The sequence below is a fragment of the Microtus pennsylvanicus genome, chromosome 17 (genome assembly GCF_037038515.1).
Source record: "Microtus pennsylvanicus isolate mMicPen1 chromosome 17, mMicPen1.hap1, whole genome shotgun sequence".
Lineage (NCBI taxonomy): Eukaryota > Metazoa > Chordata > Mammalia > Rodentia > Cricetidae > Microtus > Microtus pennsylvanicus.
Window position 1 is genome coordinate 4,423,261 of NC_134595.1, and position 24,538 is coordinate 4,447,798.

The following is a 24,538-nucleotide window of genomic DNA, read 5'->3' on the forward strand; positions in this document are numbered from 1 at the left end:
GAGGATGGCGGGATGACTATAAGTGAGGAAGACATGGAATTTAGGGTCCAACACAGAAGGCAGGCAAAAAAAGATTCCACAAGTTTCCAGAGAAGTCCTGCCTGCTGCCTCCTAGTGGGGCCCAGAAAACAAAGGGGTGGACTGAAGCATGAAGCATAGAGTGTCCCTAGGGACAAAATGAGCATGCCGCGTTGACTGATACCTTGAGCACAGAAGGAGGAGTTTTAGATTACTCTTAGAGGCTAGAGGATGTTAATTACATATAAAACAAAGATGCAAATAGTGAAACAAAATGACTCCTCAAATTAAAAATGTAGAAAAATAGAAAATGTAATGGAACCATTGTACAGCTCCGAACACTTTTCCAGAGTCACAATATGAACACCAACTAGCAGCTCAGCCCAAGACCGGCAGTGTATATTGAAATGTATTGGGGTGAGAGGGGCTTTCTTGAGTCTGTATTAGGGAAATACTTTCTTGTTTATTTTTTTATTTTAATGTTATTGATATATAATACAAATACAACTGAATACTTTTGGTTTATTTCTTTTTTTTGGTCTTATTTAAAACAATTTTTAAATTGAAATATATTTGATCATATTCTTTCCCTCCTCAAGTCCTTTCAGGTCCTCTGCCCCTCAATACCCACCCGACTTTAAGTTCCCCAAAACCAAACAAAAATGAAACATAGCAACAAAACCCCCTCAAGCCAAGAAAACAGAACAGAGCACCACTCACAAAGAAAACAACAAGCTGTGACCAAATAAAGGCACATGGAAACTGTGGAGGCTTGTATGTTGTCAACTACTCTTGAACATGAGGCCTTCCCTGGAGTAGCTGATCTACCCAGTGTGCTTCCACTGGGGAAAAATGGTTTTCCCTCTCTCAGCAAGCATAAATTATCTTCACCCTAGTGGCTAGGTATCCATTCATTCATTTGTTCTTTTTAAAAACTGTAACAAAAGAAGATATAATAAGATAAAAAAAACTATCACTTCAAAGTTGTACAAAGACAAATCAACACAAGGAAAAGAGCCCAAGAGAAGGCACAAGAATCAGAGGCCCGCTCCTTCACTCACTCTGGAATAAAAACGCTAAGCCGGAAGCCATGCTGTGAGATCAGTGGTCCTGGTGCAGACGGGGCAGGCCCCTGTGTGTGGTGCTTCAGTCTGAGTTCCTAAAAGCTTTGCTCATCATTTAGAGGTCCCCCAACCTTTCTGGCACTTACATTTCTTCCTCTTCCTCGGGGGTCCTGAGCTCTGAGGGAAGAAATTTGATAGAGATGCCCTCTTTAGGGCTAAGTGTTTCAAGATTTTTCTTGAATATGTATTTTCTTTATATAATGTCTGGCTCTGTGTCTCTATCTTTGTTCCCCTCTACTGCAGAAAGAAACTTTTTTGATGATGGCTTAACAAGGTGTTGATCTATGAGTACAGCAGAATATCATTAAGAGTCATTTTATGACTACCATTTTTCTTTTTCTTTTTTTTTTTTTAAGACCAGTATTACTTAGTTTTATCCTAGGTCCCTGGGATATCTGGTCTCAGATTCTTAATCTCCCAAGCAGTGTCAGGTATGGGTTCCATCTTGTGGAGTGAGCCTTGAATAAAATCAGTTTTTGGTTGGTTACTTCCTCATGTTTTGTGCCATTATTGTCCTGGCCTATCTTGGAGGTGGTACACCATTGTAGATAAAGGGTTTGTGGTTGGTTTGGTATTTATGTTTCTATTTTGATAATGTAGAGAGATCTTAGGAAGATAATTTCTAAAGTGGGGTGAATCAGATGATAGCAGTAAAAAGATTGTATTCAAAATGTGTATAAACACAAGAAGAAACATCTGGGAGAGTTGTGGTGTGAAAAGGAGAGAGAAAACTACTGTGTAACCACATCTGCTTCTGTGATGCATATTGAAGAAATGCAAGGGAACTTTATCATTTGCTTGGTTTTATTCCCCATGAAAGCCCCTTTCTCCTCCATTAATTGTATGAAAATTTCTGGCTTTGAGTTTCTCTGGCAGATGCCTTCTCGTCCTTGATGGCCTTTCTCTGCAGAACCATCAGAAGCAGAGTTATCGACATATGAGATACAGTCAGTAATTCATTCTCTGTTTTGTAGGGTGGAGAACACTGTTACTACCATGGAAGCATCAGAGGCGTCAAAGACTCCAGGGTGGCTCTGTCGACGTGTAATGGACTCCAGTATGTGGATCTCCGTGGGTCTTCTTGACCTCCAGGCCTGCTCATATCTACTCATTCTTTCTAGTTTTTATTTTTAATATGTTTTATCTTAGTGACTTTTCTATGTCAGTGATGTGTTGGGGGTTAGATAAAAGTAGTTCCAGGGAGCTTAAGTCCACACTTCTATGACACCTGTATAGGAAACTCAGAAATTAAACAAATGATTACATAAGTCAGTAATTCCCATTTTGTTTGATTCTGTGGAGGGAATGGAAAGGGGTGTATTAATTAGCTCTCTGTTACTGGAAAAAAATGCCTGAGAAGATCACCTTATAATAAGAAAAGGCTTTGGAGGTTCGAATCCATGATGATTGCCCTCATTACTGTGAGCCACTTTGAGGAACCACATCACTGGGGATTGAAAGTGTGGAGGACAACAAAACTGCTCAGCATGTGGCTAGGAGAGAGAGGAGTGGGAAGACTTTGTCCCATAGTACCCTGCAAGGCATTTCTCCTGACCCCCGCCATGAACTAAAGACTTCTTACATGGCTCTTGATGCTTACCTCATGGCTGTTCCACCTCCTCTCAGTATCACGCTGCTGGTGTGAATCCTTAGTAGTGGACCTGTGGGAACGTGTAAGACCCAAACTCTAGCAGGGAGCTAACAGAGTGACTCGGTCTAGTCAATGTAACCCCTACAGGTATGTGTGTCAAAGGTCATAGGGGTAGACTTCTATCTGAGTCTCATTAGGCACCGACCAGAGAAGGACGGGATGCTAAGAGGCATTGTCCAGAGGCAGACTCTTTGAAACCGTGCACACACACACATTTTAGATTCATATTAAATAGTGCCTCAGATAAAGAGTTAGCTTTGTGATCAAACGGAAAAGGGTCTTAAAACCCTTTTCAAACTTTATTTAAAATAAATCTCATGTCTCCCTAAGTTAAATGTGGTTTTTACGGCATATTACGTAATAGGCATTCACAATTTACAAGTGTAAGGATATTTTTACCAGCCTCTTCAGAATCAGAGATGGCTTTAGAATATTCCTAGATGACAGAGCAGTCAGGTTTCTTGTAGGTGATACATAATTTGCATAACAAGAAGATTATACTAGTTGCATATGCTTCTAAAATAAATGAGCCTTCCCCATGATGTGGGAAATCTTATCCCAGATCACCATTGTCATTGGTTTATTTTTAAAAATGACTTATGTCGTGTGGAGTTTGCACTCTCTGGGGGGGATGCTTCATGCTTTTGTAGCTTGCGTTCTGCCCAGCAGAGTCCTTGGCGCGCTGAGACCTTGGCAGGACTCCCTGCAGCTCCTGGGAGTTCATGTGGGACTGTATGAAGGCACCGCTGAGATGCCCCCTTGCTGACTGTCTTTCTGATGCCTTGTGTTGCAGCGGCATGTTTGAGGACAACACCTTCATGTATATGATAGAGCCGTTGGAGCTCATTCATGATGAGGTGGGTCTGTGACATCGATTTTCTTATATCAGGTGAAGGTGGAACACATCCCAGAGCATTTATCCATGTTGTATGATTTCAGACTTAGACAGCACAATGCCAGACCCTTGTGCCAGTGGCGGCAGAACAGAGGTATATTACTGAGGCATTCTGAAGCAAGCTTCTTCTTTCTGGTCTTTAGAGAGGGCAGGGAGGCCCTTTGCTTTGCACTGGACCCCATAAGACAAGCTTTCATTTCCAGTACCTTCTTTAGATAATTGTCTAAGAATATACTTACTTTCTGTATTCCTCGATTGCTCTTCGAGCAGATGAGGGAGGGGGACTTGACCGGGGGAGGGGGAGGGAAATGGGAGGCGGTTGCGGGGAGGAGGCAGAAATCCTTAATAAATAAATAAATTAAAAAAAATAAAAAAAAGAATATACTTACTTTCTGTTCCTAGAAATATTTAGTGGGGAAATCTGTGGTCTGAGCAATGATTACTTGATGCAGCACACAGTTAGATAGAGACGGAGAAGGAAACAGTACTTTATCCTGTTTAGGCCAGCAGCCATCACCAGAAACCCCGTGTTCCAGCCAAGCTGTTCACTGACAGTGTTACCAGCTCTAAAGTCTAATGTGTAGACACCAATATTATATGGAGAGCTTGCTACATTTTACATTCATGATAAAACTGATGTCCCGAGACTCATGAACAGGGGTGCAAAAAAATGAGTAAGAGGTCACACATGTATTTCAGACGGTGACACCCGCTGCGGACAGCAATGGGCCACCACGCTGTGAGTGGGGGTGGGGGACCTTGAGTAAAAGCCTTCAGGGAATCAAAACTCCCAGAGCCGTGAGGTTACGAAGGCCCTGGGATGGGCGCTGCTTGCTGTGTTCTGCCGTCTTTAGGAAACCTGACTGTTGAGATAAAGTGGAAATTGGCAGGCGAAGACACGGTGAGGTCACAGCAGGGGAGGCAACTGATACTGAGGAAAGGTATATTTTGAGAGTGATGGTCACAATAATGCCGTCATTCGATGGAGAGCAGAAAACCATTTTGGTGGGGCACAGGGTGTCATTATACTGTCCAGGCTTCCCGAATGTTCTGTGTGTGCCGCCATGTTCAGATTGAACATTAAAGTTTTTTCTTTTAAGACTATAGTAGTCAGTGAGGAATTAATAATATGTCTCTATCTATTCATCCATCTATCCATCATCAATCCATCCATCTACCTATCCACATACCCATCTATCTATCTGTCTGTCTACCTATTTGTCTGTCTATTTATTTAATATGTATGACTGTTCTCCGTGTGTGCAGTGCTTGAGGAGGTAGGTAGAGGGACATCAGAGCCCCGGGAAGTGGAGTTACAAAGGATTATAGGTAGCTTGTGGGTGATGGAAACTGAGCCTGTGTCTGTAAGGGCAACAAGAGCTCTTAACGACTGAGCAGCCTCTCCAAGCAAACATCTAAGCTTTTGACAAAAAAGGGCACCATTTGTTTTCTTGTGTGTGTGTGTGTGTGTGTGTGTGTATGTGTGTGTGTATGTGTGTGTATGTGCGGGTGTATGTGTGTGTATGTGTGTGTGTTTATGTGTGTGTATATGTGTATGTGTGTGTATACCTTTACACATGTACTCACATATGACTGTGGAACAAACTTTCAAATTTGAGGCAGAAAAGCCATTAAATTGTACAAGTTGATATTTGAACAAGCCTATATGGGTTTTGATGAATAATTTTAAAACTTTCTAGGCAGGGATGACAGTTTACCCTAGATTAATATGTTCTGACGAGCAGACGCTCTCCCTACCCTGTGTGCGGGCAGATAACCACTCTGCAGCAAACCTGTCAGACACTCAGCAGAACACCTGATTTCAGCTGTGATCAACTTCTCTCTTACCTCCCTCACCAAAGAAACCCCCGAAGAAAGCAACGACAATAAGTCCAAGATAGTTCTCTGAGCTTTCTCATTTTAAAAATGTGTAAATGAGGTAATTTCCAGCGCATCTGTAATAGGACAATTTTTGCAGACTGGTGAATTCATAAATGTGTTGCAGTATCCGCTGAACTGCTGAAAGGGTTTATGTACATGTAAACTCTTATTATCAAAATGTTTAAAGAACTGGTTCTTCACCGCCGTAGCTGTCATTATTCTGCTTCAGGCTGATGGCTATGAGCTTATTATCCTCAGTTCCCTGCCTGCCTCTTACTGCCTCCCTTTGTTCACAAATGATTTCTTCTCGTTTCCACTGTGGGTGGGGGCAAAGGAGCAGAACTTGAATCTTGAAATTAGTTGTAAAAATCGCATTGCAATTCAGAAGTAAGCTTCCCTATGCTAGGTGCCTTTTTATGTTCCCAGAATAAAGAGCTGACTGAAAGAGAATTTGGATTTTTGGATGGCCACATTATTATTACTATTAATTTTAGCATACTTTCTAGTAAGTTAGAAGTATGGACAGGATAGTTCCAGTGAGAATTCACATTCTGTTGCAAATGGAAAGTAAATAGCAATGTCCTTAATTATTGTTTTCAATATGTAATCAAATGTAATAAGAAGGGCCTTTTTAATAGATATTTTTATGATCATAAACTAATGTATTAGCTGAGTGTGGTGGTGTAAGTCTGTCATCCCAGCTACACAGGAAGGTGAAACAAGAGGAAGGTCAGATCAAGGCCAGCCTGGGAGGCTTAGTGAGACCTTGTCTCAAATAAATTCAAACAACAAACAAACAAACAAACAAAAATGAACATCGGAAACAACACCAAACAAAACAAAACAAAAAACAGGCTAGGGATTGCTTAGTGGCCCAGATCTTGCTTAGTATTCATGAGAGTCTGGGTTCTATTATCAATATTACAAAAGCCCCCCAAATCTAGTAATATATTTGGCAATTTGAAAAGCAAAATACTTAACTAAATAGTAATGATCCACCATACCATTCCCAAAGATAATGGCTTATAACCTTCAATTAGACAATTCTGTATATATTTTAAATACATTGATTGGATCGTTTCATAGCACAGCTTAACCCAATCATGTATCTTCTCTGAATCTCAGTATTTTTATTCGTTAAACAGAAATGCGGTGGTTGATCTAGGCTGTCAACTTGGTATACTAAGAAGAGGGAAGCTCAGCTGAAGAACTGTCTCCTTCAGCATGGCCTAGGGAGCATTTTCTTGATTGCTGACTCATGTAGGATAGCCACGCCCACTGTGGGTGGGACAATCCCTAGACTGGTGGAATTAAATAGGGATCCTGGGCTGTATAAAAAGGTTTCTGAGCCAGCCAGGGGAGGGCAGGCAGTGAGCAGCACTCCTCCATGGTCTCTGCTTCAGTTCCTGCCTCTAGGTTCTGGCTTCAGCTCCTGCCCTCAGTTTCTTCCATGATGGACTGTAACCCTCAAGCTGGAATAAACCCTCTCCTTCTCAGATGGGTTTTGGTCAGTGTTTTATCACCGCAGCAGAAAGCACACGGGCAGGGATAGAATACAGACCCCATGGGCTTCCTGTTGGGAACAAACTGGGTAACGTACACATCGATGCTGGTTGGCAGGCACTCGGCACTCCGCTTTCAGAGCTGCTTCCACTGCTAATGATAAGGAGTCAGTGTCATGTCTAGGCGAGGGATATGAGTAGCTTCAAGGCTGCTTACGGATATTTTCAAAACCTTTCTCAAACGATGCTACAGTGATGTGTGAGTACGTTCTGCCTTGTAGCTGTAATTAACTATGGATGTCGTAATTTTTAAATCATTTACAGCTTGGTGGGAAAATTGCTGTTCTACCTTTCTGAAATTTGCGTTTTAAAAGCATATTAAAGCACCAACCTTTCCTAATGCTGCTGGACATTCTGCTCCTTCTTTATGTGTTTCCCACTCGGGGCTTTGAAAGAAGCTGAGATATAAGAGCAACTGAGAAAACTGTGCTTTGATCTAAAGTGGGGCGGTTGAAGGGCACTGTTTTATTTAAAATTAAAGATCAACAAGCATATCCTTTTCCTTCTGATAGCCAACGCCCCCCACGGTAGAAGGCTATTAGAGAAAGCATTCTGCTAACACTGATGTCCAGTCTCTTCATGTCTCACTTCTCCATTTCCTACAATTGTCTTTGTTTCAGAAAAGCACAGGCCGACCACACATAATCCAGAAAACCTTGGCAGGACAATATTCTAAGCTGATGAAGAATCTCAGTAAGTTTTAATTAAAACAGTCATGATACTGGTGCTGCGGGCTGTGACTTGACAGACCGCTGGAGTCGCGCAGCCTTGCTGGGAAGGGAAATTGGTCTGAGAGCTGAGATCAGCAGCGTGGGTGGGGAGTGGAGTCCCAGCTGAGCCTTGCGTGGGATGAGACATCGAGAGATGTTTCAGTGGCGATGACAAATGAATCTCTGGCATGAAGCTGGGCTGGGAACCTGAGTGTGGCCAAATCTAAATTAATGATTGCTTTCTGACGGGGTGGACGTTCATGCTTGCAGTTAGCTTCCCCGCCGCTCTGCGCCGCCTCCGCTGTTCACCCTGCCCTCAGAGCATCTGTAGCTGTTTAATCAGGGCAAAGGCTCCATTTGATTTCCTGTGGGCATGAGAGCCTATGCCTGTATACTAATGCCCAGAGTCTTTCATAATTTATACAAAACTTTATGCCACATATCATTTTAAATTCTAAAATAAATTGGGACTATGTAGTAGAGTTCATATGATGTTGTTAAATGGCTGTAGGTCAAACAACTATCACCTGATCAACCTTGGACACCTCATGGTTTTTAAGATTAGAGGAAAATAGATTTTGAGCTGTCTTTGTGAGCGTGAAATGTTGAACCGTCTATGCACGGTTTCACTACAGGCTGTTTTGGCTTTGTGGTGACATTGATTATTAACGGTGCTGTTCTTTCATGTAGTAAAATCCATTTGATGCTCGTTTTCCTTTTACACAGGCACAGATGGCAGTGACCAGTGGCCTTTGCTACCTGAATTACAGTGGTTGAGAAGAAGGAAGAGAGCAGCCAGTGTGAGTGTGGCAGGGGCCGCGGGCTTCCCCTTTCCCCTTGGGAGTCTCTCCACCCTGTCTAGACTTTCCCCTTCAGAACAAAGACTGCACGGAACAGCCTCCGTCTCAAGAGCATCTCTCACACAATGCTGTTTACTCTTCTCTCCCTACTAATGATTCAAACTGATAAGAGTGTCCTGTGAGCTCTGATGTCATGTAAAAACATGTGTTGTTTTAGTTCTGTTTTTCTTATAAAAATGGGAGTACATGTTTTCCTATTGAAAACCACAGTAGGACTGCTGAGATGGCTGAACAGGTGAAGCTTAATACCCAGGGTTCCTTCCTTGGGATGGAAGGTGAAAGGAGAGAATTGATTCCAGTAGTTAATCTGTGACTTCTATGTGTGCTCATCCTCCCGATACAAACAAGCAAACAAACAAGAGAGTGCACAACAGCTTTAGAGATAATATTGATTGCACAATGTCATATAAAACATTTCTGTTAAAAATTAGTAGAAGTTGGGTTTTGAAATATTGGCCAATCAAGTTTGTCTTCCTTGCAAATGAAAAATGAAGAACTCTGTTACACCAAACTTGAGAGCTGGATGAGCTTTTCAGAACAGAATGGCTGAAAGTTATTTCTCTATTGGTGATGAGACAGTGGCTAAATAAAAGTCGGGAAGTGATATAACCAGTTACTGTTGTATGTTTTTGTGCACTAATAAATGCCTGGTGGCATTGTAACTAAATATGTTCACAGGCTTTTGTAGTAGATTAGAAGCCTGTAATGAGTGGGACTGTTCGGTAATTACATGGTGAATGCCATCTAACCAAGAATTAATTCTACAGCTTATAGGTTACATGGTAATTCTCTAGATAACTTAATGAGTAATTATAGCACAAATTACACATTTTAGATAATACTTAGTTGAATGTATTTTTTGTGTTAAATTAATTAGACCCCCCAGCGATCTAAAAGTTAGTTCAAGTTTGAATCATTTTCTTACATAGTGTATACTGGTATTATGGTAACCATGAATAACATTTTTATGTTCACTTAAGTGATCTTTGCTTCCTCTTGAGAGAGCAGCTGCCTCATACAGCTTCCCTTCTACTACCCCCTACCCCAGATGGACCTGTTACTGTGTACACTAAGGAAAAGAACCATCATATTAACTTCTCAACTGTAAAAAGAAATACATGTGAATGAGAAGCTCAACAGCCTCTAGTCCTAAAGTGTTACCTGCCAGCCCCCATTCCTGTTAGTGGCTGGGAACTGGTACATTGTTACTAGACTTCTATTCCATTCTTCTAGTTCTTGTTTACCACTTAGATTCCTGTTTCAGAGATGCATGATGTTCTCATCAAATGAATTTAAATTCCCTTTGACATTTTAAGTAAATATGAATATTTTATCATTTAATACCATAGAAAGGGAAGTTTATTTACTTTTGGCTACTATGATATGCATAGTATCTTTTCCTCTAGACTAATTTCATACAGGAGAAAACTACACAGACAGAAACAACATGATCTGTTTCCAATTTCGGTGAGCAGAGATAGTGAAATTGTCTTTTCTAAATTCTTGTTTGTTCACTGATGTTTTCTAGTCACCTATGCACAGTTGCCTCACCAGGCTTCTGCTTTGGGTGTTTATACTACAGGCAACGAAGAGTCCTGAAATCCAAGGCTTCCCTGTAATGTGACCGAAAAATAGAGATGCTTTATGGCAATCACTATTCTGACCATGCATCTCTTATTTTCTTTAGCCGTCACGTGGTGTATTTGAAGAAATGAAGTATTTGGAACTTATGATCGTTAATGATCACAAGACGGTAAGACTATAGAATTGATGCTGTCCTAGTCACTGCTCTATTGCTGTGAAGAGATATCATGACCAAGGCAACTTATGAAAGAAAGCATTGAATCGGGGCCTTGCACACAACCTCAAAGGGCGAGTCCATGATCATCAGGTGGGCATGATGCTGAGCAGTAGCTGAGAGCTTGCATTTGATCAATAAGCAGGAGGCAAGGGTGGTGGGACTGGCATTGGCTTTTAAAGCATCAAAGCCCACGTCCAGTGACCCACCTGCTCCAACAAGGCCACGCCTCCTAATCCTTCCCAAACAGTTCCACCAACATATGCCTATGGGACATTCTCATTCAAGCAACCACAGATACCCAATAGCTTGTGAAACAAAAAATGCATTTCACTTTAGCTGTTACTTGTAACAATAAAGTACCTATATTTAGACACAATCTTTTGGTGATTCTAACAGAGCATTGTGTTCTAGATGAGAAAGAGATAGTAACTAATTTTTACAGCTATAATTTATCTCTTTAATAGAGATTACAATGGGGATATTTACCAATATGATGTTTATTACTTGTCTGTATTTAAAATGCTTACTGTCTACTTTTCACATCTTGATGTTTGGTCACTGATTCATTATTTTGTTCCATGCCTTTGTTCTGTGCACAACAGCTTTAGAGATAATACAATAAAATGCTTATACAATGTCATATAAAACATTCCTGTTACATACATACTATGTGTGTGTGTGTGTGTGTGTGTGTATATATATATATACACATATACAGTGTGTGTATGTGTGTGTGTGTGTTCCATCCCTAGCAATGAAAAAACAAATAAGCAAACAATTAAAGGTCTATCTAAGGGACCATTTTAAATCAGTGTTTTATTTTACAAAATATCGACAATATAAATAACTTTGTGTTCCACCTGTAAGAGTGAAACATGTTGCACTAGAGGTAACGCTGAAGGGAATTATGGGCAGAAATCACCACTCTCCATTTGAGCATCCTAGTCATTTTTGAGATTTTTAGATTCTCTTTTAAAATATCGGCTCCTCTCCAGTGTTTACCTGTTCCCGTGGTGGGTGATTTCAAGCCATTGAAGTGAGACTCTTGATTTGAAGCTAGGTAAGGATGTGACTGAGTTTTTCTTCTGCAATCTCCAAACTCTTTAGGCCAGAGATTATTTTCCTATAGTTATGCAGTTTAATCCTAAAAATTGCTAATTGACTTTAGTTGATTTTACAGAAATGGAGTTATATTTTTGAAAGATTATGAAGATGAGAACTTTGGAAAAATATTTAAACATCAGTTATGAGTAAAATCTTATAAAATATTGAAATATAAATTTAAACAGTAGTAAGTCCTTGTTTTATGAAAACCCAAGTTAAACTTTATGATAAAATTGTACTTTGTACTAAGCTGACCACATGAAGTTGTAGTCAACAGTCTCTTCAGAGAAACCCTTGAGACTGTACATGACAAAGGCTTACTGTACATTGAAACTTTTATTTGAGTCTTTTACTTTAAAGGATATTCAAATTAATTACCATTAATTACTAAATATTAATTCAGTTGTGTTGAAAATAATTTTCCCCATGGAATTTTTTTTTATTTTTGTAGACAGGCTTAATTTTCTGCCAGTCTTTAAATAAACTTCTTGAGATACGCCAGTAAGAAGGAACATTTGTTAGAATTACATATACCTGAAAGTCATTCCTGGTAAGGAGAACCGAGTGTTAGGTGGTGACTCGCTCTGGGAAAGACTCAAGTGGGAGTTCCTGAAGGTTGTTGGGGTGGGGGTGGGGGGCATCTCCCTCTTAGCCCCTTTTGCAGGCTGAGGTTTTCCCAACTACTTTTCAAACCTGATGGTTGTGCATGCTGTGAAATTATGTCTTTAGAAGCTTGAGCTTTCCCTAACATCCATTATACAGACCTTGTAATGTATGGATACAATAAGTAAGCTGTGTACCACACTGTTGAAGGTGCAAAGTGCATGTGCTTTCTGCCCACATGAGTAGCTGAGAATATCAATTCTATAAAGGTTTATTTTGTTCACTGTTATTAGTGTGTGTGTGTGTGTGTGTGTGTGTGTGTGTGAGAGAGAGAGAGAGAGAGAGAGAGAGAGAGAGAGAGAGAGCGAGCTCACAAGAGTACCACAATGTCCCCAATTGTGCATAAAATGCAATAGCTCCTTCCTCAAAAAATATTATTTTCTACAGAGAAAACTTTATTTGCTTATGCCACATGTTTTGTGGTAAAAAAAAAACCACCATCTTATTTGGAGTATAATATCTTTTAATTTATTTTAAACATTTGTTTATGTGTGTGTGTGTGTGTGTGTGTGTGTGTGTGTGTGTGTGTGTGTGTGATGTCATGGTTGTAGGCATTCATGGTGTGGAAGTCAGAGATCAGCTTTCAGGCATCAGTGTTTTTCTTCTTCCTTGTTGCTTCTGCTGTGCTGTGCTCCAGACCAGCTGGCAAGTCAGCCTCCACTCCCTGCCTCACCATAGGGTGCTGGAATTACAGATGCCTGACATCAATTCTGGCTCTCTCTCTCTCTCTCTCTCTCTCTCTCTCTCTCTCCCCCTCTCTTTAAATGTGGATTCAGAGGACTAAACTATTGTTAGGATTACGAGGCAAGCGTTCCTCACTGAGCCTTCTCAACAGTGCATATCTTTTAATTAAAAAAGAATTTAAGCCTTTAAATCAACAAAGGTTGGGTTTTCATTGCATTACAAAAATTTATATTGGATGAGAATTGGGCATGATATTTTAATGGTAAATTGGGGAGATATATTTTCAAAATGAAAACAAACAAACAGCCTTGATTTTTGGATGGTGATAATTCCCAGGATAAAATGAAGCAGACTGAGAGTTTCTGGCATTTAAAAAATGATTGCTATGGACTAATAGCGCTAAATGTTCCCCTTGCCTCAAGACCAGGTTGCATTCTGCATTCTGTTCTGTCATCGTCCCGAATGAATATTCATTTTTAAGAACCCTCATAGGAGTTGAGAAAAGCCCTTCTGGAGGAAATCTTTCTATCAAGCAAAGATTTACAATATCGCTGCAGAAACGCAGTGACTGGGTAGGGAGCAGAGCGCCGCCCTTCTGGGTGCCAGAGTGAGCTAGGCTAAGTGAATCTCTCAGTTTCCTGTGCCTGGAGACTTTAGCGTGACCATCCCGTCAGAAACCCCTTCTTGCAGTGTTTGTACTGTACGAATCAGCGGGATTTTATAATTCTTACCTTTGGGTTGAAAATAAGGTTCTGCTTTAATTGTTTTCAAAAGGGCACATTTTTTAAGGGGCTCATTTATTCAGGAAGTGAAAGCCAATTTGCTGGTTTAAATGGAAATGGTTTTCAGTGATCAGAAAATGTGAAGGTAAGTTCTATCACAAATGGAGCCTGTACATTTTTCTTTATTTGCCAAATTAGTTTTCATTCATGCAGGAAATGGAAACATTTTGCCTACATTTGCATTAAAGCTCCTCTCTTTAATATTGGCTGCCTGAAAAATTGCACCTATCGGATTTTGAACAAGCAGCCCAATTATCAGTGGCTTTCAATTAGAAAGGAAAAAAAAATTCTCAAATTTGGAGACAGCATCTTGGTACCTAGCTGGCGGAACCGAATTTGTGAGCAATTATAGCTTGATAACAGTCTGCAAACATTTCTTTGAACTGCTTAAGCTAAAAATAAATATTAAAAAACTGCCTAATAAAAAATTGGTTGAGATATTTTAAAGCACATGCAAAGTCAGTGTTTTGCTTCCATTACTGCTGCGTTATTAAATATGAACCAGTAAGTGAAAATCAATGATGACTCAAATATTTTTTCAATTAAAACCTCATTTGGTTTTCCTTATTTAAAAACCACTGTATTTTTTTTATGCACCAAACAAATTACAAATTTTTATCAGTAATCCTGACTTGTTGGGGCTATTTAATAAACAGTAGCTTATAACTCTTTCATAAGAATTATTAACTGAATAAATTAATCTCATCTTCCAGCTCAGAATAAGACAAATTTGTTTTCAGTCCCATGATCCAAGATAAATTATTTGAGGATTAATAAATCTCACTTCCATAAAGCTGTGTTGAAGGAGAGACAGTTGTTCATAGATCCTAGGTGCCCAGGAAATGGGATTTCAAGTTAGTAAAACTAATGTTTTCTCTGTGAGGCTGGGAACCCAGCAAGTCACTGTCCCTGAGCTTCCTCCTCTCCCTGCATCAATGAATACAGACCTCCCTCCCTCCCTCCCTCTCTCCCTCCCTCCCTCCCTCCCTCCCTCCCTCCCTCCCTCCCTCCCTCCCTCCTTCTCTCTTTTTCTTTCTTTTTTGAACAGCTTTCTTCTTTTCTGGTTTCTAAGACAGCAGTCCTTTCTCTACTATTTATTCTAACTATTATATAGCTGACCTCTAAGATTATGAGTCTGCCTACTCTCCAGCCCCAACCTCTAAGTTGAATCAGGACTCTGTGGCCCTTCCTGACTGACAGCTTCCAGCTTGAAGTCTTTAAATAGGATTATGACGTGAGATCTTCCAGCCCTTCAGAGCTCTAGACTTCTGAGTTCCGTACTCAGGGAACTAACTGTGAACTCGGCATCTTTGCTTTGGTACTAAGCAGGCCATTCACATTTGGTACCTCCGAATCACAGTTCAGAATTCCTGCACTGGTCCCAACGTGTCTTTTGAAATTCATGGGTTAAGAACAGTTTTCAAATTCACATGGTCGTGGTATTCAGAAGTAAGGTCTTTGGGAAGTATCTAAGATTATATGAGGAGAAAAATGTGATTTTTATTATAAATATACTTAATCCTTCTGATAGATATAATTGATTTAATAACTATAATTGAAGATAAATTTCAAAGACTTGCATAGTACAAAAAAGTCATTGGTTTAAATCATGTTTTTATTTTTTTCTTGTGGTTGTAAAACTAGCAATAGCCTCATGGAGCAGCTGCGGTCATGGTGCTCCTAAAGCAGACTTGAGCTTTCAGAGGTCCTCCTCTTCAACTTATGTTAAGTAAAGTATCCGACTTCCTGATAAAAATGCAGCCCGTTAGTGGGGATGCAGAGTACAATGGTAGAACATTTGCTCCACAGTGGTAGAATATGAAGTCTTGGGCTGTGTCTCCTGTACTACAAACAGAACCAAACCTCCCCCAAACCCAAACCAATGCCCATAGATGTTTTGCTCTGTTCTTGAGACAGGGCCTTGTTCTTACACTCTTAGACTCAAGGGCTCTTCCTACCTCTGTCCCCCAAGTGCTGAGATTATAGGTGCACATCACTATGCCAGGCCCACATATTGACATATAGACCACTTTTGCTAAGTTTTCTTAAATAATTATAGTGAGTCAGTATTGTTTGGCATACTTCTTTGACTTTCTAGCTCTTCTTTGGCTTTGATCATCCAGAATTAAGGCTTGCTCTCAGAGTGGCATCCTCACGAAGGATTTACTGAATGCAAGGCAAATTCTTCCCTGTCTTGGACAATATCTGGAGTGCTACCTGAAAAGAAATGGTCTTGACCAGTGCATGGCCTTGAGTTTAAAGTGAGGAAGTGATCCCGTTGAGACTGGGTTTTGGTCTAAGCCCTTTGTAGATGGTAAAGATTCATTTTTATAAAAACAAAAGAGCCAAATAGGTTGCTTTTAAGACTGAATTGGAGGTTGGCTTCTGTAGGCTCCTTCAGGCCCTGGGATATCATGAGTATTTTATAGTTTTGCTGCCTTGGTTTGGGTTGTAGGGAAAGAAGAAGAAAAAAGCAACACTGTCTCCAGTGTGGCCCAAACCAATTTCTGACCTTTTGATGAACATTTCTAGTATCCCGCAGAGGTCAATTAGGATTTGATAGTGACTGTTTATCTTCTTGCTCTCCAGTATAAGAAACACCGCTCTTCTCATGCGCATACCAACAACTTCGCAAAGTCTGTGGTCAACCTGGTAGATTCTGTAAGTAGCCTGGTTTTCTTGAAACTTCTCTTTGTTATGCCTCCTTCTCTCTATTCACTGATTATGTTAGCTATTACTTAGATGAAATAAAAAATTTCTTCACATACGTATCTATACATATTCATATCCTGGTGAATAAACTGTCGGGTGGTAAGCTTTGTGAAAAGTATTCTGGGCTTTAGAATTCTCAGAATCCCCAAGATACTTTAGCATTGTTTCTTTCTTTTAAGCTTATTGACTTTCATTAATTCTCATTTTAATTCTATGTATCTGTGGGGTGCAGTGTAATAATTTGATACATGTGTACGGTATCTAATGAGCAAATCAGAGTAGGTAGCATCGCCACCTCCTTAAACAGTGAGAAATTTTTATTAACCCACAGTAATTGTATAGCATTGCCTCTGCTGGTACCGGAGTCCGTGGGGGATAAAGAGCAATGGAGGAAGCCTGTAAAGCTGGAAATTAGCCTCCGCAAATGAGGCTTTATTAATAACTACTTGAGCTTTTCCTAAACATTTTGCGTAAGTTGAGAAGTCCTAATGGATTGAGGCAGCATGTGTTTGGAGGGTTAAGATAGATAAAAATTTCAAGGCCATGTATTTATTATCTTAATTCTCCCATGGTGGAATATTTCAGACTTAATTTCTAGTATTCTAGGTGATAGAATTGGGTGTCATCACCTTATAAAATAATTTGAAATGATAAAATGTCTACTTCTTTCAAAGGGGATCTGACCTTCCATATCTTCACTGTTGACGTGCCTTTCCTTTCCTGTCCCCTCCTAAGTTCCAAAGAATGATCATTTAGATTTTCTTCTTGTTTCCTGCCTTAGGTAGTAACCCCACAGAGCTGGATTTCATCCATTATGTTCCGATAAATAATTCAATTTGACTCACATAAATGAATTTATGTATTCTTCTGTGAAGTGCTACTTTGTTAGGTTAAATATATTTTTATCTTGTATTTTTTTTGTATGGTCCCTCTTAACTGTTGAAAAAAAATCCTTTTTATAAATTGCCGAGCATCTCAATGCAATGCTACTCACTCTGAGGATCTGCCTTTTAAACAGCCCCAAACCACCCGTCATGTAAATATTCATAACATATTTTGTGCACCTAGCATATGTTATGTGCCTCATAGGCACAGCTGACAAAATTGTAATATGAGTTGATGCGCATAGAATATGTAATATAAAATTAAGGTTGAGCCCCTGAGCTCCAGTTTACATCTGCCTTATTACTTTTCTTTAATTTCAGCTCTTGTCATTCTGCTCACAGGAAAGGCATAGATGGATATGGAAAAGAGAATCTTAAATACACCTTCTCCCATGCAAAATCTATTTATTAGGCAGCATCTCTGCATCAGGAATTTCTGCATGATTGAGTAGACTCATACTTTACAAAATTTAATTTTAGTTTGTGTTATATTTGTAAAGTTCCGAAGCTAATCACTGATTGCAAAAGTATATTACACTTAACTCATCCTTGCGTAAAGTCACTATAGCATCAACTTTTTGATAATATCTTTATTCAGTGGCTTCAAAGACCATTCATTTGTTTTCTTAGATAGTTTAAAAGTAAGACAACATGGCAACTCTCACTGAAGCTGCTTAACTATGTGCGTTATTTATTTGGCCCAAAGTAGAGAGAACAAAAGAACAGCAAACTGTGTGTGAGTGATTCCACTCTGCAGTGAGGCTGAGATTGGTGATGTAAATCTGTTTGTTCCCCTCTCTTGGCCTCAGCTCTGAGATTCACTCTGAGGATTATTACGTTGTGTGGCAAGGCAGCTGTACCGTCTGATGAACTGTTCTAACGCTGCAGGTTATATTGCACATAGAGTCACTATGTCAGGCTTGGGCTTCTCGTCTCCTGTGGGGTTTGGAAAGGTTATTTTGCTGAACCCTGTTGTCAGAGCAGGTCCTGACTTGAGAATCTTATCATCCCTGCATCCGTCTCATAAGATGCCAGGCAACTGAGAGAAAGAATAATCTTTAGGAGAGTAGAGAATACTAAATTGTATGAGTTTTCTTCTTTGTTTTGGCTCTTGGAAAAGAGAAATTAAAGCCGGTTCTGTGTGATTAGCTAATTCTGACCCCGTGTTCTCTCACCTCCCCCTCTTCCCTTCCGCTGACTGACTCACTGATTGTTTGACCCAGTGTTTTCCTCCTGCACCTGTCCTGTTGTATACCCTCAGATTTACAAGGAACAACTCAACACTAGGGTTGTCCTAGTGGCTGTAGAGACCTGGACTGAGAAGGATCAAATTGACATCACCATCAACCCCGTGCAGATGCTGTACGAGTTCTCCAAGTACCGGCAGCGCATCAAGCAGCATGCTGATGTGGTCCACCTCATCTCGTATGTGTTCCTTCCCACAGTTACTGCAGTTTCCACTCGGGTTTATCTTTATCTCCGCACGGTGTCAGTTAGGTTACGTATCAGGGAGCAGTGACTTCTACAGTGTTGCTGTTGGCCCCTTTCTCTGTTCAGAGAGGTGGAATTCCAGGGCTGGCACGCTGTGGTTCTGTGGCCACTAACTCGACTGTCTGAGCACAGAGCTCCCATCCTCCACCCAAGACGCTACTGACACTGTTGTCTTCAGTGCAGGCAGCAGGAATGCCAGACTTAGAGAAAGGCTTTGCTAGATCATAGTCACATGACCATCCCTGGCTGTAGGAAGTCTAGGAAATGCCTTTTTAGATGAACCATTGAAAACAGTTGTGTTTCTGCCGCTAAGGAAGAGGCCTATCCTTCTTACCCTTTTCCTCTTCCCCTCTCAAAGCTGTTTCCAACCTGACTGCATGGTTCTGTCCCGCAATCAAACCAAGCAACACCTTCCTTCCTTGCCATCGTTACCTTTTACTTCTTTCTCAGCCTCCATCAATTTATAATAATTTAGCATAAGCTATTCTCTAGTAGAAAGAGTCAGTGTGTTTCTAAGAGCATGTATTGAAATATTTTTAAATCAGTTTTGATTTCCAGTTGAGGGTGGTGTTCAGGCTGTTAGGTGTGTGGGAGAATGCACGTGGGTTGGGAGTGTTTACGTGGTGTTTTCTAATGGTGCTTTGTTTTCCTAAGGCGTGTGACATTCCATTACAAGAGAAGCAGTCTGAGTTACTTCGGAGGTGTGTGCTCTCGTGTGAGAGGGGTCGGTGTAAATGAGGTAACTTTCTTTAACTGGCGTTGTCTCTGCACTGCTCCTCTTTATTCATTAAGACCCAGTGTATAATAGTGCATGTTCTCAATGATGGCATTGACAATGTAACCTGGATGACAGATCAGAAAACAGAGCCCAAAGCCCTCCTTCAAGTTTATAATCATAGCTTTGGGTAGCATCATGGTAGTTTTGCAAAGTATAAAAATTACCCGAAAATAGGCTCAGAGATTTTTTTTTTAGGCCTGTATAGCTGAGACGTTAAGTTTTTATAAACCTATTAATCTTTTTCCTATGATGCTTTTTAATTTTTAGTACTTTCCTGCATATATTAAAATTAACTCCTTAATATCAAAAGTTTACAAATTAAAGTTTGTCTCTCTATGCAAATTTTCATTTTTATGTTTTCTGCTTAAGTTTGGCAGGAATGATAACAAATGCTTTCATGGAATTATTGTTTGAGTAAGTTTATTATGAAAATTCTTAATTGAAAGAAGCACCCCAAAGCTGCTCAGTGGGCGACCTTTCTTGCCATATCTGCACTGAGTTTATCATTAGCTCATGTTCAGTTGGAGCCCAGCCTTGACGACTTGTATTTTCTGTTTCCATGTGAAAATCTTCCTGTACTCAATGCTTCTAGTGGCACCGTCTCAAGGGGGAAATGATTCAAGTCATATGCCACCTTTAGATGTTGTAAAGCTCTACTTAGGGACTATAGTGACAACCGCTAAGGAATAATAACTGTGCCTGTGCACTCTCTCAAATGTCTCCCTCACACTTTCAACTCGGAAAACCAGTACGGTCTTCCAATGGCAGTGGCACAAGTATTGTCTCAGAGCCTGGCTCAAAACCTCGGAATCCAGTGGGAACCTTCTAGTAGAAAGCCAAGTATGTACCCTGACTTTCTTACTTGAGTTCATGTGTAATTCTGTCTGTGTAATGCATGCCCAGTCATTGAGAATGTTTTATGCCGTAAGTTATTGTAGTTTAATTATAGTGTTATGTCATTCCTTAAAAAAAAAGTCTTGAACGTCTTGAGATAATTATTAGACTATCTAGGTGGGAGATATTTCTCTTTCAAAATCCATACTTCTTCAGTTCTTTCTTATTGAGACTGTTGAGACAAGGTGGGGTGGTGGTTGATTGATACGCTTCTCTGAGTCCTAACCATAGACACCACATACCAGCAACGGCTCCTTGGCAAGTTTATCAAAGATACAGTGGACTGGGAAGGAGCTGAGGTCTAGCAGACAAGGGTCTTATATTTGAGTGCTCACAACCCTTCCCCACATAGTCACATCCAGAAAGGTGAGCCCCTTGCTCCCCCTTCCTGGAAAAGCCTGCCACTGGCCTTTGAAGGTTGGGATGGGTGGAGAGGGACAGACTAGTCCTGTGGTTCAGAGGTAGGTCCAAGAGGGAGTTCATCCATGGCCTCTGACCCATGCAGCAACCAAAGTAAAACAAGTGGTCATTGATATCACTTCATTTGGTCAATGTTTTTGTTGACCAGATGAGAAAAGGAAGGAAAGAACCAACTTTTCCAGTGGACCGAGTAGTAAGAGCCATCAGAGATTTAGAAGCTTGTGGAAATACCTTATTTCTTTTTAAAATCAGGCTAAAGTCCACACCTCATTTCTTTTAAAAGCAGGATAAAGTCCTACCTGAATTATAGTCCTCTTTGTGCTAGCGCAGTAGTCAAATATAATTTTGACAAATTTTTGTGGTTAGAAGGCAAACCATCACAATAGGACCTTGAGGAGAAAGAGAGCAGCATGTTCGCCCATTGTCCATTTAATGAGAAAATAAGCTGAAGTCGTCATCCTCTTCCTATAATCGTGAGAGCCAGGAGTAAGAATCTCTTTTCCCACCGAGACCTTCCCAGAGAAGGAAAGGAAAATGCATTATCTTGCTTGCTGTCCTCTGTGTGGTTAATATATAGCACCGTGGGGAAGTGGAACAGCATCTTGTGTCCACAGGCTTGATTTCCTTTATGAGTAAGTACATTAATGACCAAGCACACAGTCGTGACAACACCTGCAACATTCTGCAGATCTCTATAAGCTTTCTTTACTAATATCTTGCTCAGAGCATTTGCTTTCTCCTGGCAGTGGTTACACCACATTAAAGTTGTAGAACCTGGCCCAGATAGCACAGAATCAGTACGGAGAGTCACCAGATTTAATAACTTAATTGAAAATCCTGGAGGCCAGTACTGGGGTCACCTGAGAGGTGTTAATGGATTGAATGGTGTAGCAGCACAGGATGAGATTGCTCTCCAAGTCTCTGACTGATTCTGGCAGTGACTCCAGCAAATTGAATTTCTTTCTTTAACTGCTCGGTGTCTGAAGGACTTTGGTGACATTGTACTGTATTCTTTCAGATCACCCAGGGATGCCATCTGTGTCAACCCTGGAACCACTCCGGGAGACAGGCAGAGAGACACGGCTTTCATTTTAGAAGCAGACATCCCCCCCCCAAAAAGAGCTGAGTGGCTTCCCTATTCCTTAGCTGTAGATTAGAATCCAGCCTTTTGTTTCTAGCCCATCATACTTGTAACGAAGCATTGGGTTTTATGACTCTAATTGGCACGTCTGAGTTACAAAAACCAAAGAGAGGCCCAAGTTTTTTCTTAGGAAGCAAACTATATTGCAGGCATAAGGAGCCATTGATTTAGAGAAAATAAAGGAGGCTTTGCAGGACGCTGCTGTGGTGTAGAGTGGCTCTGAGGAGGTTTTGCAGGAGCTGGAGCAAACTGAAGCTCTGTCTTTGTTTTCCTCCCTCCCTTTGTTGCTCTATTATTCACCGGACTAGAATGTGAATGCACAGAATCCTGGGGCGGCTGCATCATGGAGGAAACAGGGTGAGTCTGCATCACTCTTGCATTTGCTGTATGCCTGTTGCAAAAATTGCTGCATATATAATAATTAGAGACACAGTCTCTCAGGCACCGGTCTTTTAGACTAAGCACTTCGTATAAATTCAGTAATTAATTGTCTGATATTTTAAAACTGACAGTGCTAATTCACTTTATATTTTTAATTTAAGGTTGGGGAGAAAGTGAAATGGATTGGCTACTTTTATTTATTAACCCTTACAGGAGTCACATGACTAAACACTTCTGCATTTAGGGGAGGCATTAATCTTTTAATAAACTTAGAATAAAAGCAGATGGTCTACCAGAAGCAGTCAGTGAGAATCAATTCAGTCATCTATTTATATTATTGGGAACTTATAAATGTATGTTTATGGTAATAAATTTGTACTATATTGTTTATGGAGTCAACAGAGCTTTTTAAATTCAGTTATTTGGTTAAACAAGAGAGTTGTCAAGTGGTGGGCAGTGGTGGACAATCCACATCAATCCACCTGTCGTCCTTGGTGGGCACTTCTGTAACTGGACCAGCTGTTCCCTAGCGTCAGTGTGCTGAGCCCGGGGGCCACTGCTGTCTCCACGAGACACAGGACTGTGCAGGCCGACACTAGGCCTCTGGAGCTGCAGGAGGAGAGGTCTCTCTTTCTCTCTTTGTTCAGGCTGGGCACCTGCATGCTGGCAATTTCTAGTCCTACCTTTGTTCTGCACTGGCTACCAAAGGTGCCACCTCCTTCTACAGGGCCCCTTCCTTCTTCTTCTACCAGACCCTGGAGAGGAGAAGGTTTGTACACTTAACCGTTATCCCCGTGAGTTCAAAACGTCTTCCTAGAAGTGCAGTCTCGTCTGGACATGCTTGCCTTCCCCAGCCACATTACTGTGCCACATGGTCGAGTCCTGTATGGTGATACAGGTTTAAGAGCTACCGTAGAGGACAGTACCATTTATAATGTTGGTTTTGTATGGCAATATTATTGCCTTTTAAACTGTTGATTTCTAAATGAATTTTGGATTGACTACTCAAAAGATAAAGAAAACTTTATCTTGAAGTTAATGTATGTGATATATATTTGATATACTTCTTATAAGACATCACTGTCAATAGAGGTGAGTTTTAATCCTATATGTACCCTCATATATCAGAATACATAAACTATTGCATTACAGTCTAGAATGGCCTCTCACATCAGGCACTATTGCAGACATTCCCAAGGAACCATTGTGTATGATGTAGCTTAACCTTGACGTGTGTATGCTATTCCCTTGTGTACTGACATAGGGGTCTTAATTTGATTGAATAAATCAGAGAGAGGTTCATTTTTTATTCATGCTAAATCATGAATATTGCTCAATAATTGTATTTGAAATGAAGAATAAAGAGCCATTGCTCATGGGAACATGCCTTAATTCCTTTTTGCTGTGGGCATACACACTGATAGCATATGCATGTGTGATCCGGCACATTCTTCAGGGTTTATTCATTTACTTAAAATTTGAATTATTGAAGCCTGAGTAACATTGTCTTTAATAAATCGACCCTCCTGACTCCCTCTTCCAACAAACAAGGTCTAGTGGGCTGATGAACCCCTTTTATTCAGAACAGAGTAGAAGAAAAAGATTGCCTTTATTGAGACGTAATAAATAAAAATAATCAAACTTTAAAACCTAGCTTACATGTAAGGTTTTATCGCAACCCTTTCAAGTTGTCTTTCAAGACAGAGATTTTACGAGGGTTGGGGGAAGGTGAGTAACAAAGCCTCCAATTCTGTGATGGTTTTTCTTTTTCTTTCTTTTACATACTCTACCTCATATATGTAGACACTTGGGTCCACACGTCCATATTCGTACAGATTCGTCTACACCCAGAGTGAACATTCAGTGGCTTTTCATTTTCTTCTCTTACGATTGCTTTTCTGAAATTGCTTACACACTTGATTCTTTGCTTCTTAAGGGTGTCCCACTCTCGGAAGTTCTCCAAGTGCAGCATCTCAGAGTACCGAGACTTTTTACAGAGGGGAGGCGGGGCCTGCCTCTTCAACAGGCCAACAAAGGTCAGTCATTTGGGAAGTGAAATTATTTTTCCCAATGCTTAACAGTAAAAAGGTGCCAAACATCAG

At 40.5% G+C, this 24,538-nt stretch overlaps 1 protein-coding gene across 3 annotated transcripts in view; it reads left to right on the forward strand.

The window, feature by feature from the left end:
* Positions 1 to 24,538, forward strand: part of Adam23 (ADAM metallopeptidase domain 23) — a 161,999-nt gene that overhangs the window by 90,382 nt on the left and 47,079 nt on the right. For all 3 annotated transcript variants that reach the window (XM_075952037.1, XM_075952038.1, XM_075952039.1), the window contains exons 5-15: positions 2,117 to 2,199; positions 3,587 to 3,650; positions 7,752 to 7,824; positions 8,568 to 8,641; positions 10,389 to 10,454; positions 16,325 to 16,396; positions 18,593 to 18,756; positions 19,477 to 19,561; positions 20,350 to 20,440; positions 22,364 to 22,412; positions 24,373 to 24,472. In XM_075952037.1, coding sequence (XP_075808152.1) covers positions 2,117 to 2,199; positions 3,587 to 3,650; positions 7,752 to 7,824; positions 8,568 to 8,641; positions 10,389 to 10,454; positions 16,325 to 16,396; positions 18,593 to 18,756; positions 19,477 to 19,561; positions 20,350 to 20,440; positions 22,364 to 22,412; positions 24,373 to 24,472 — 921 coding nt within the window. The remainder of the gene's footprint in view (positions 1 to 2,116; positions 2,200 to 3,586; positions 3,651 to 7,751; positions 7,825 to 8,567; positions 8,642 to 10,388; positions 10,455 to 16,324; positions 16,397 to 18,592; positions 18,757 to 19,476; positions 19,562 to 20,349; positions 20,441 to 22,363; positions 22,413 to 24,372; positions 24,473 to 24,538) is intronic.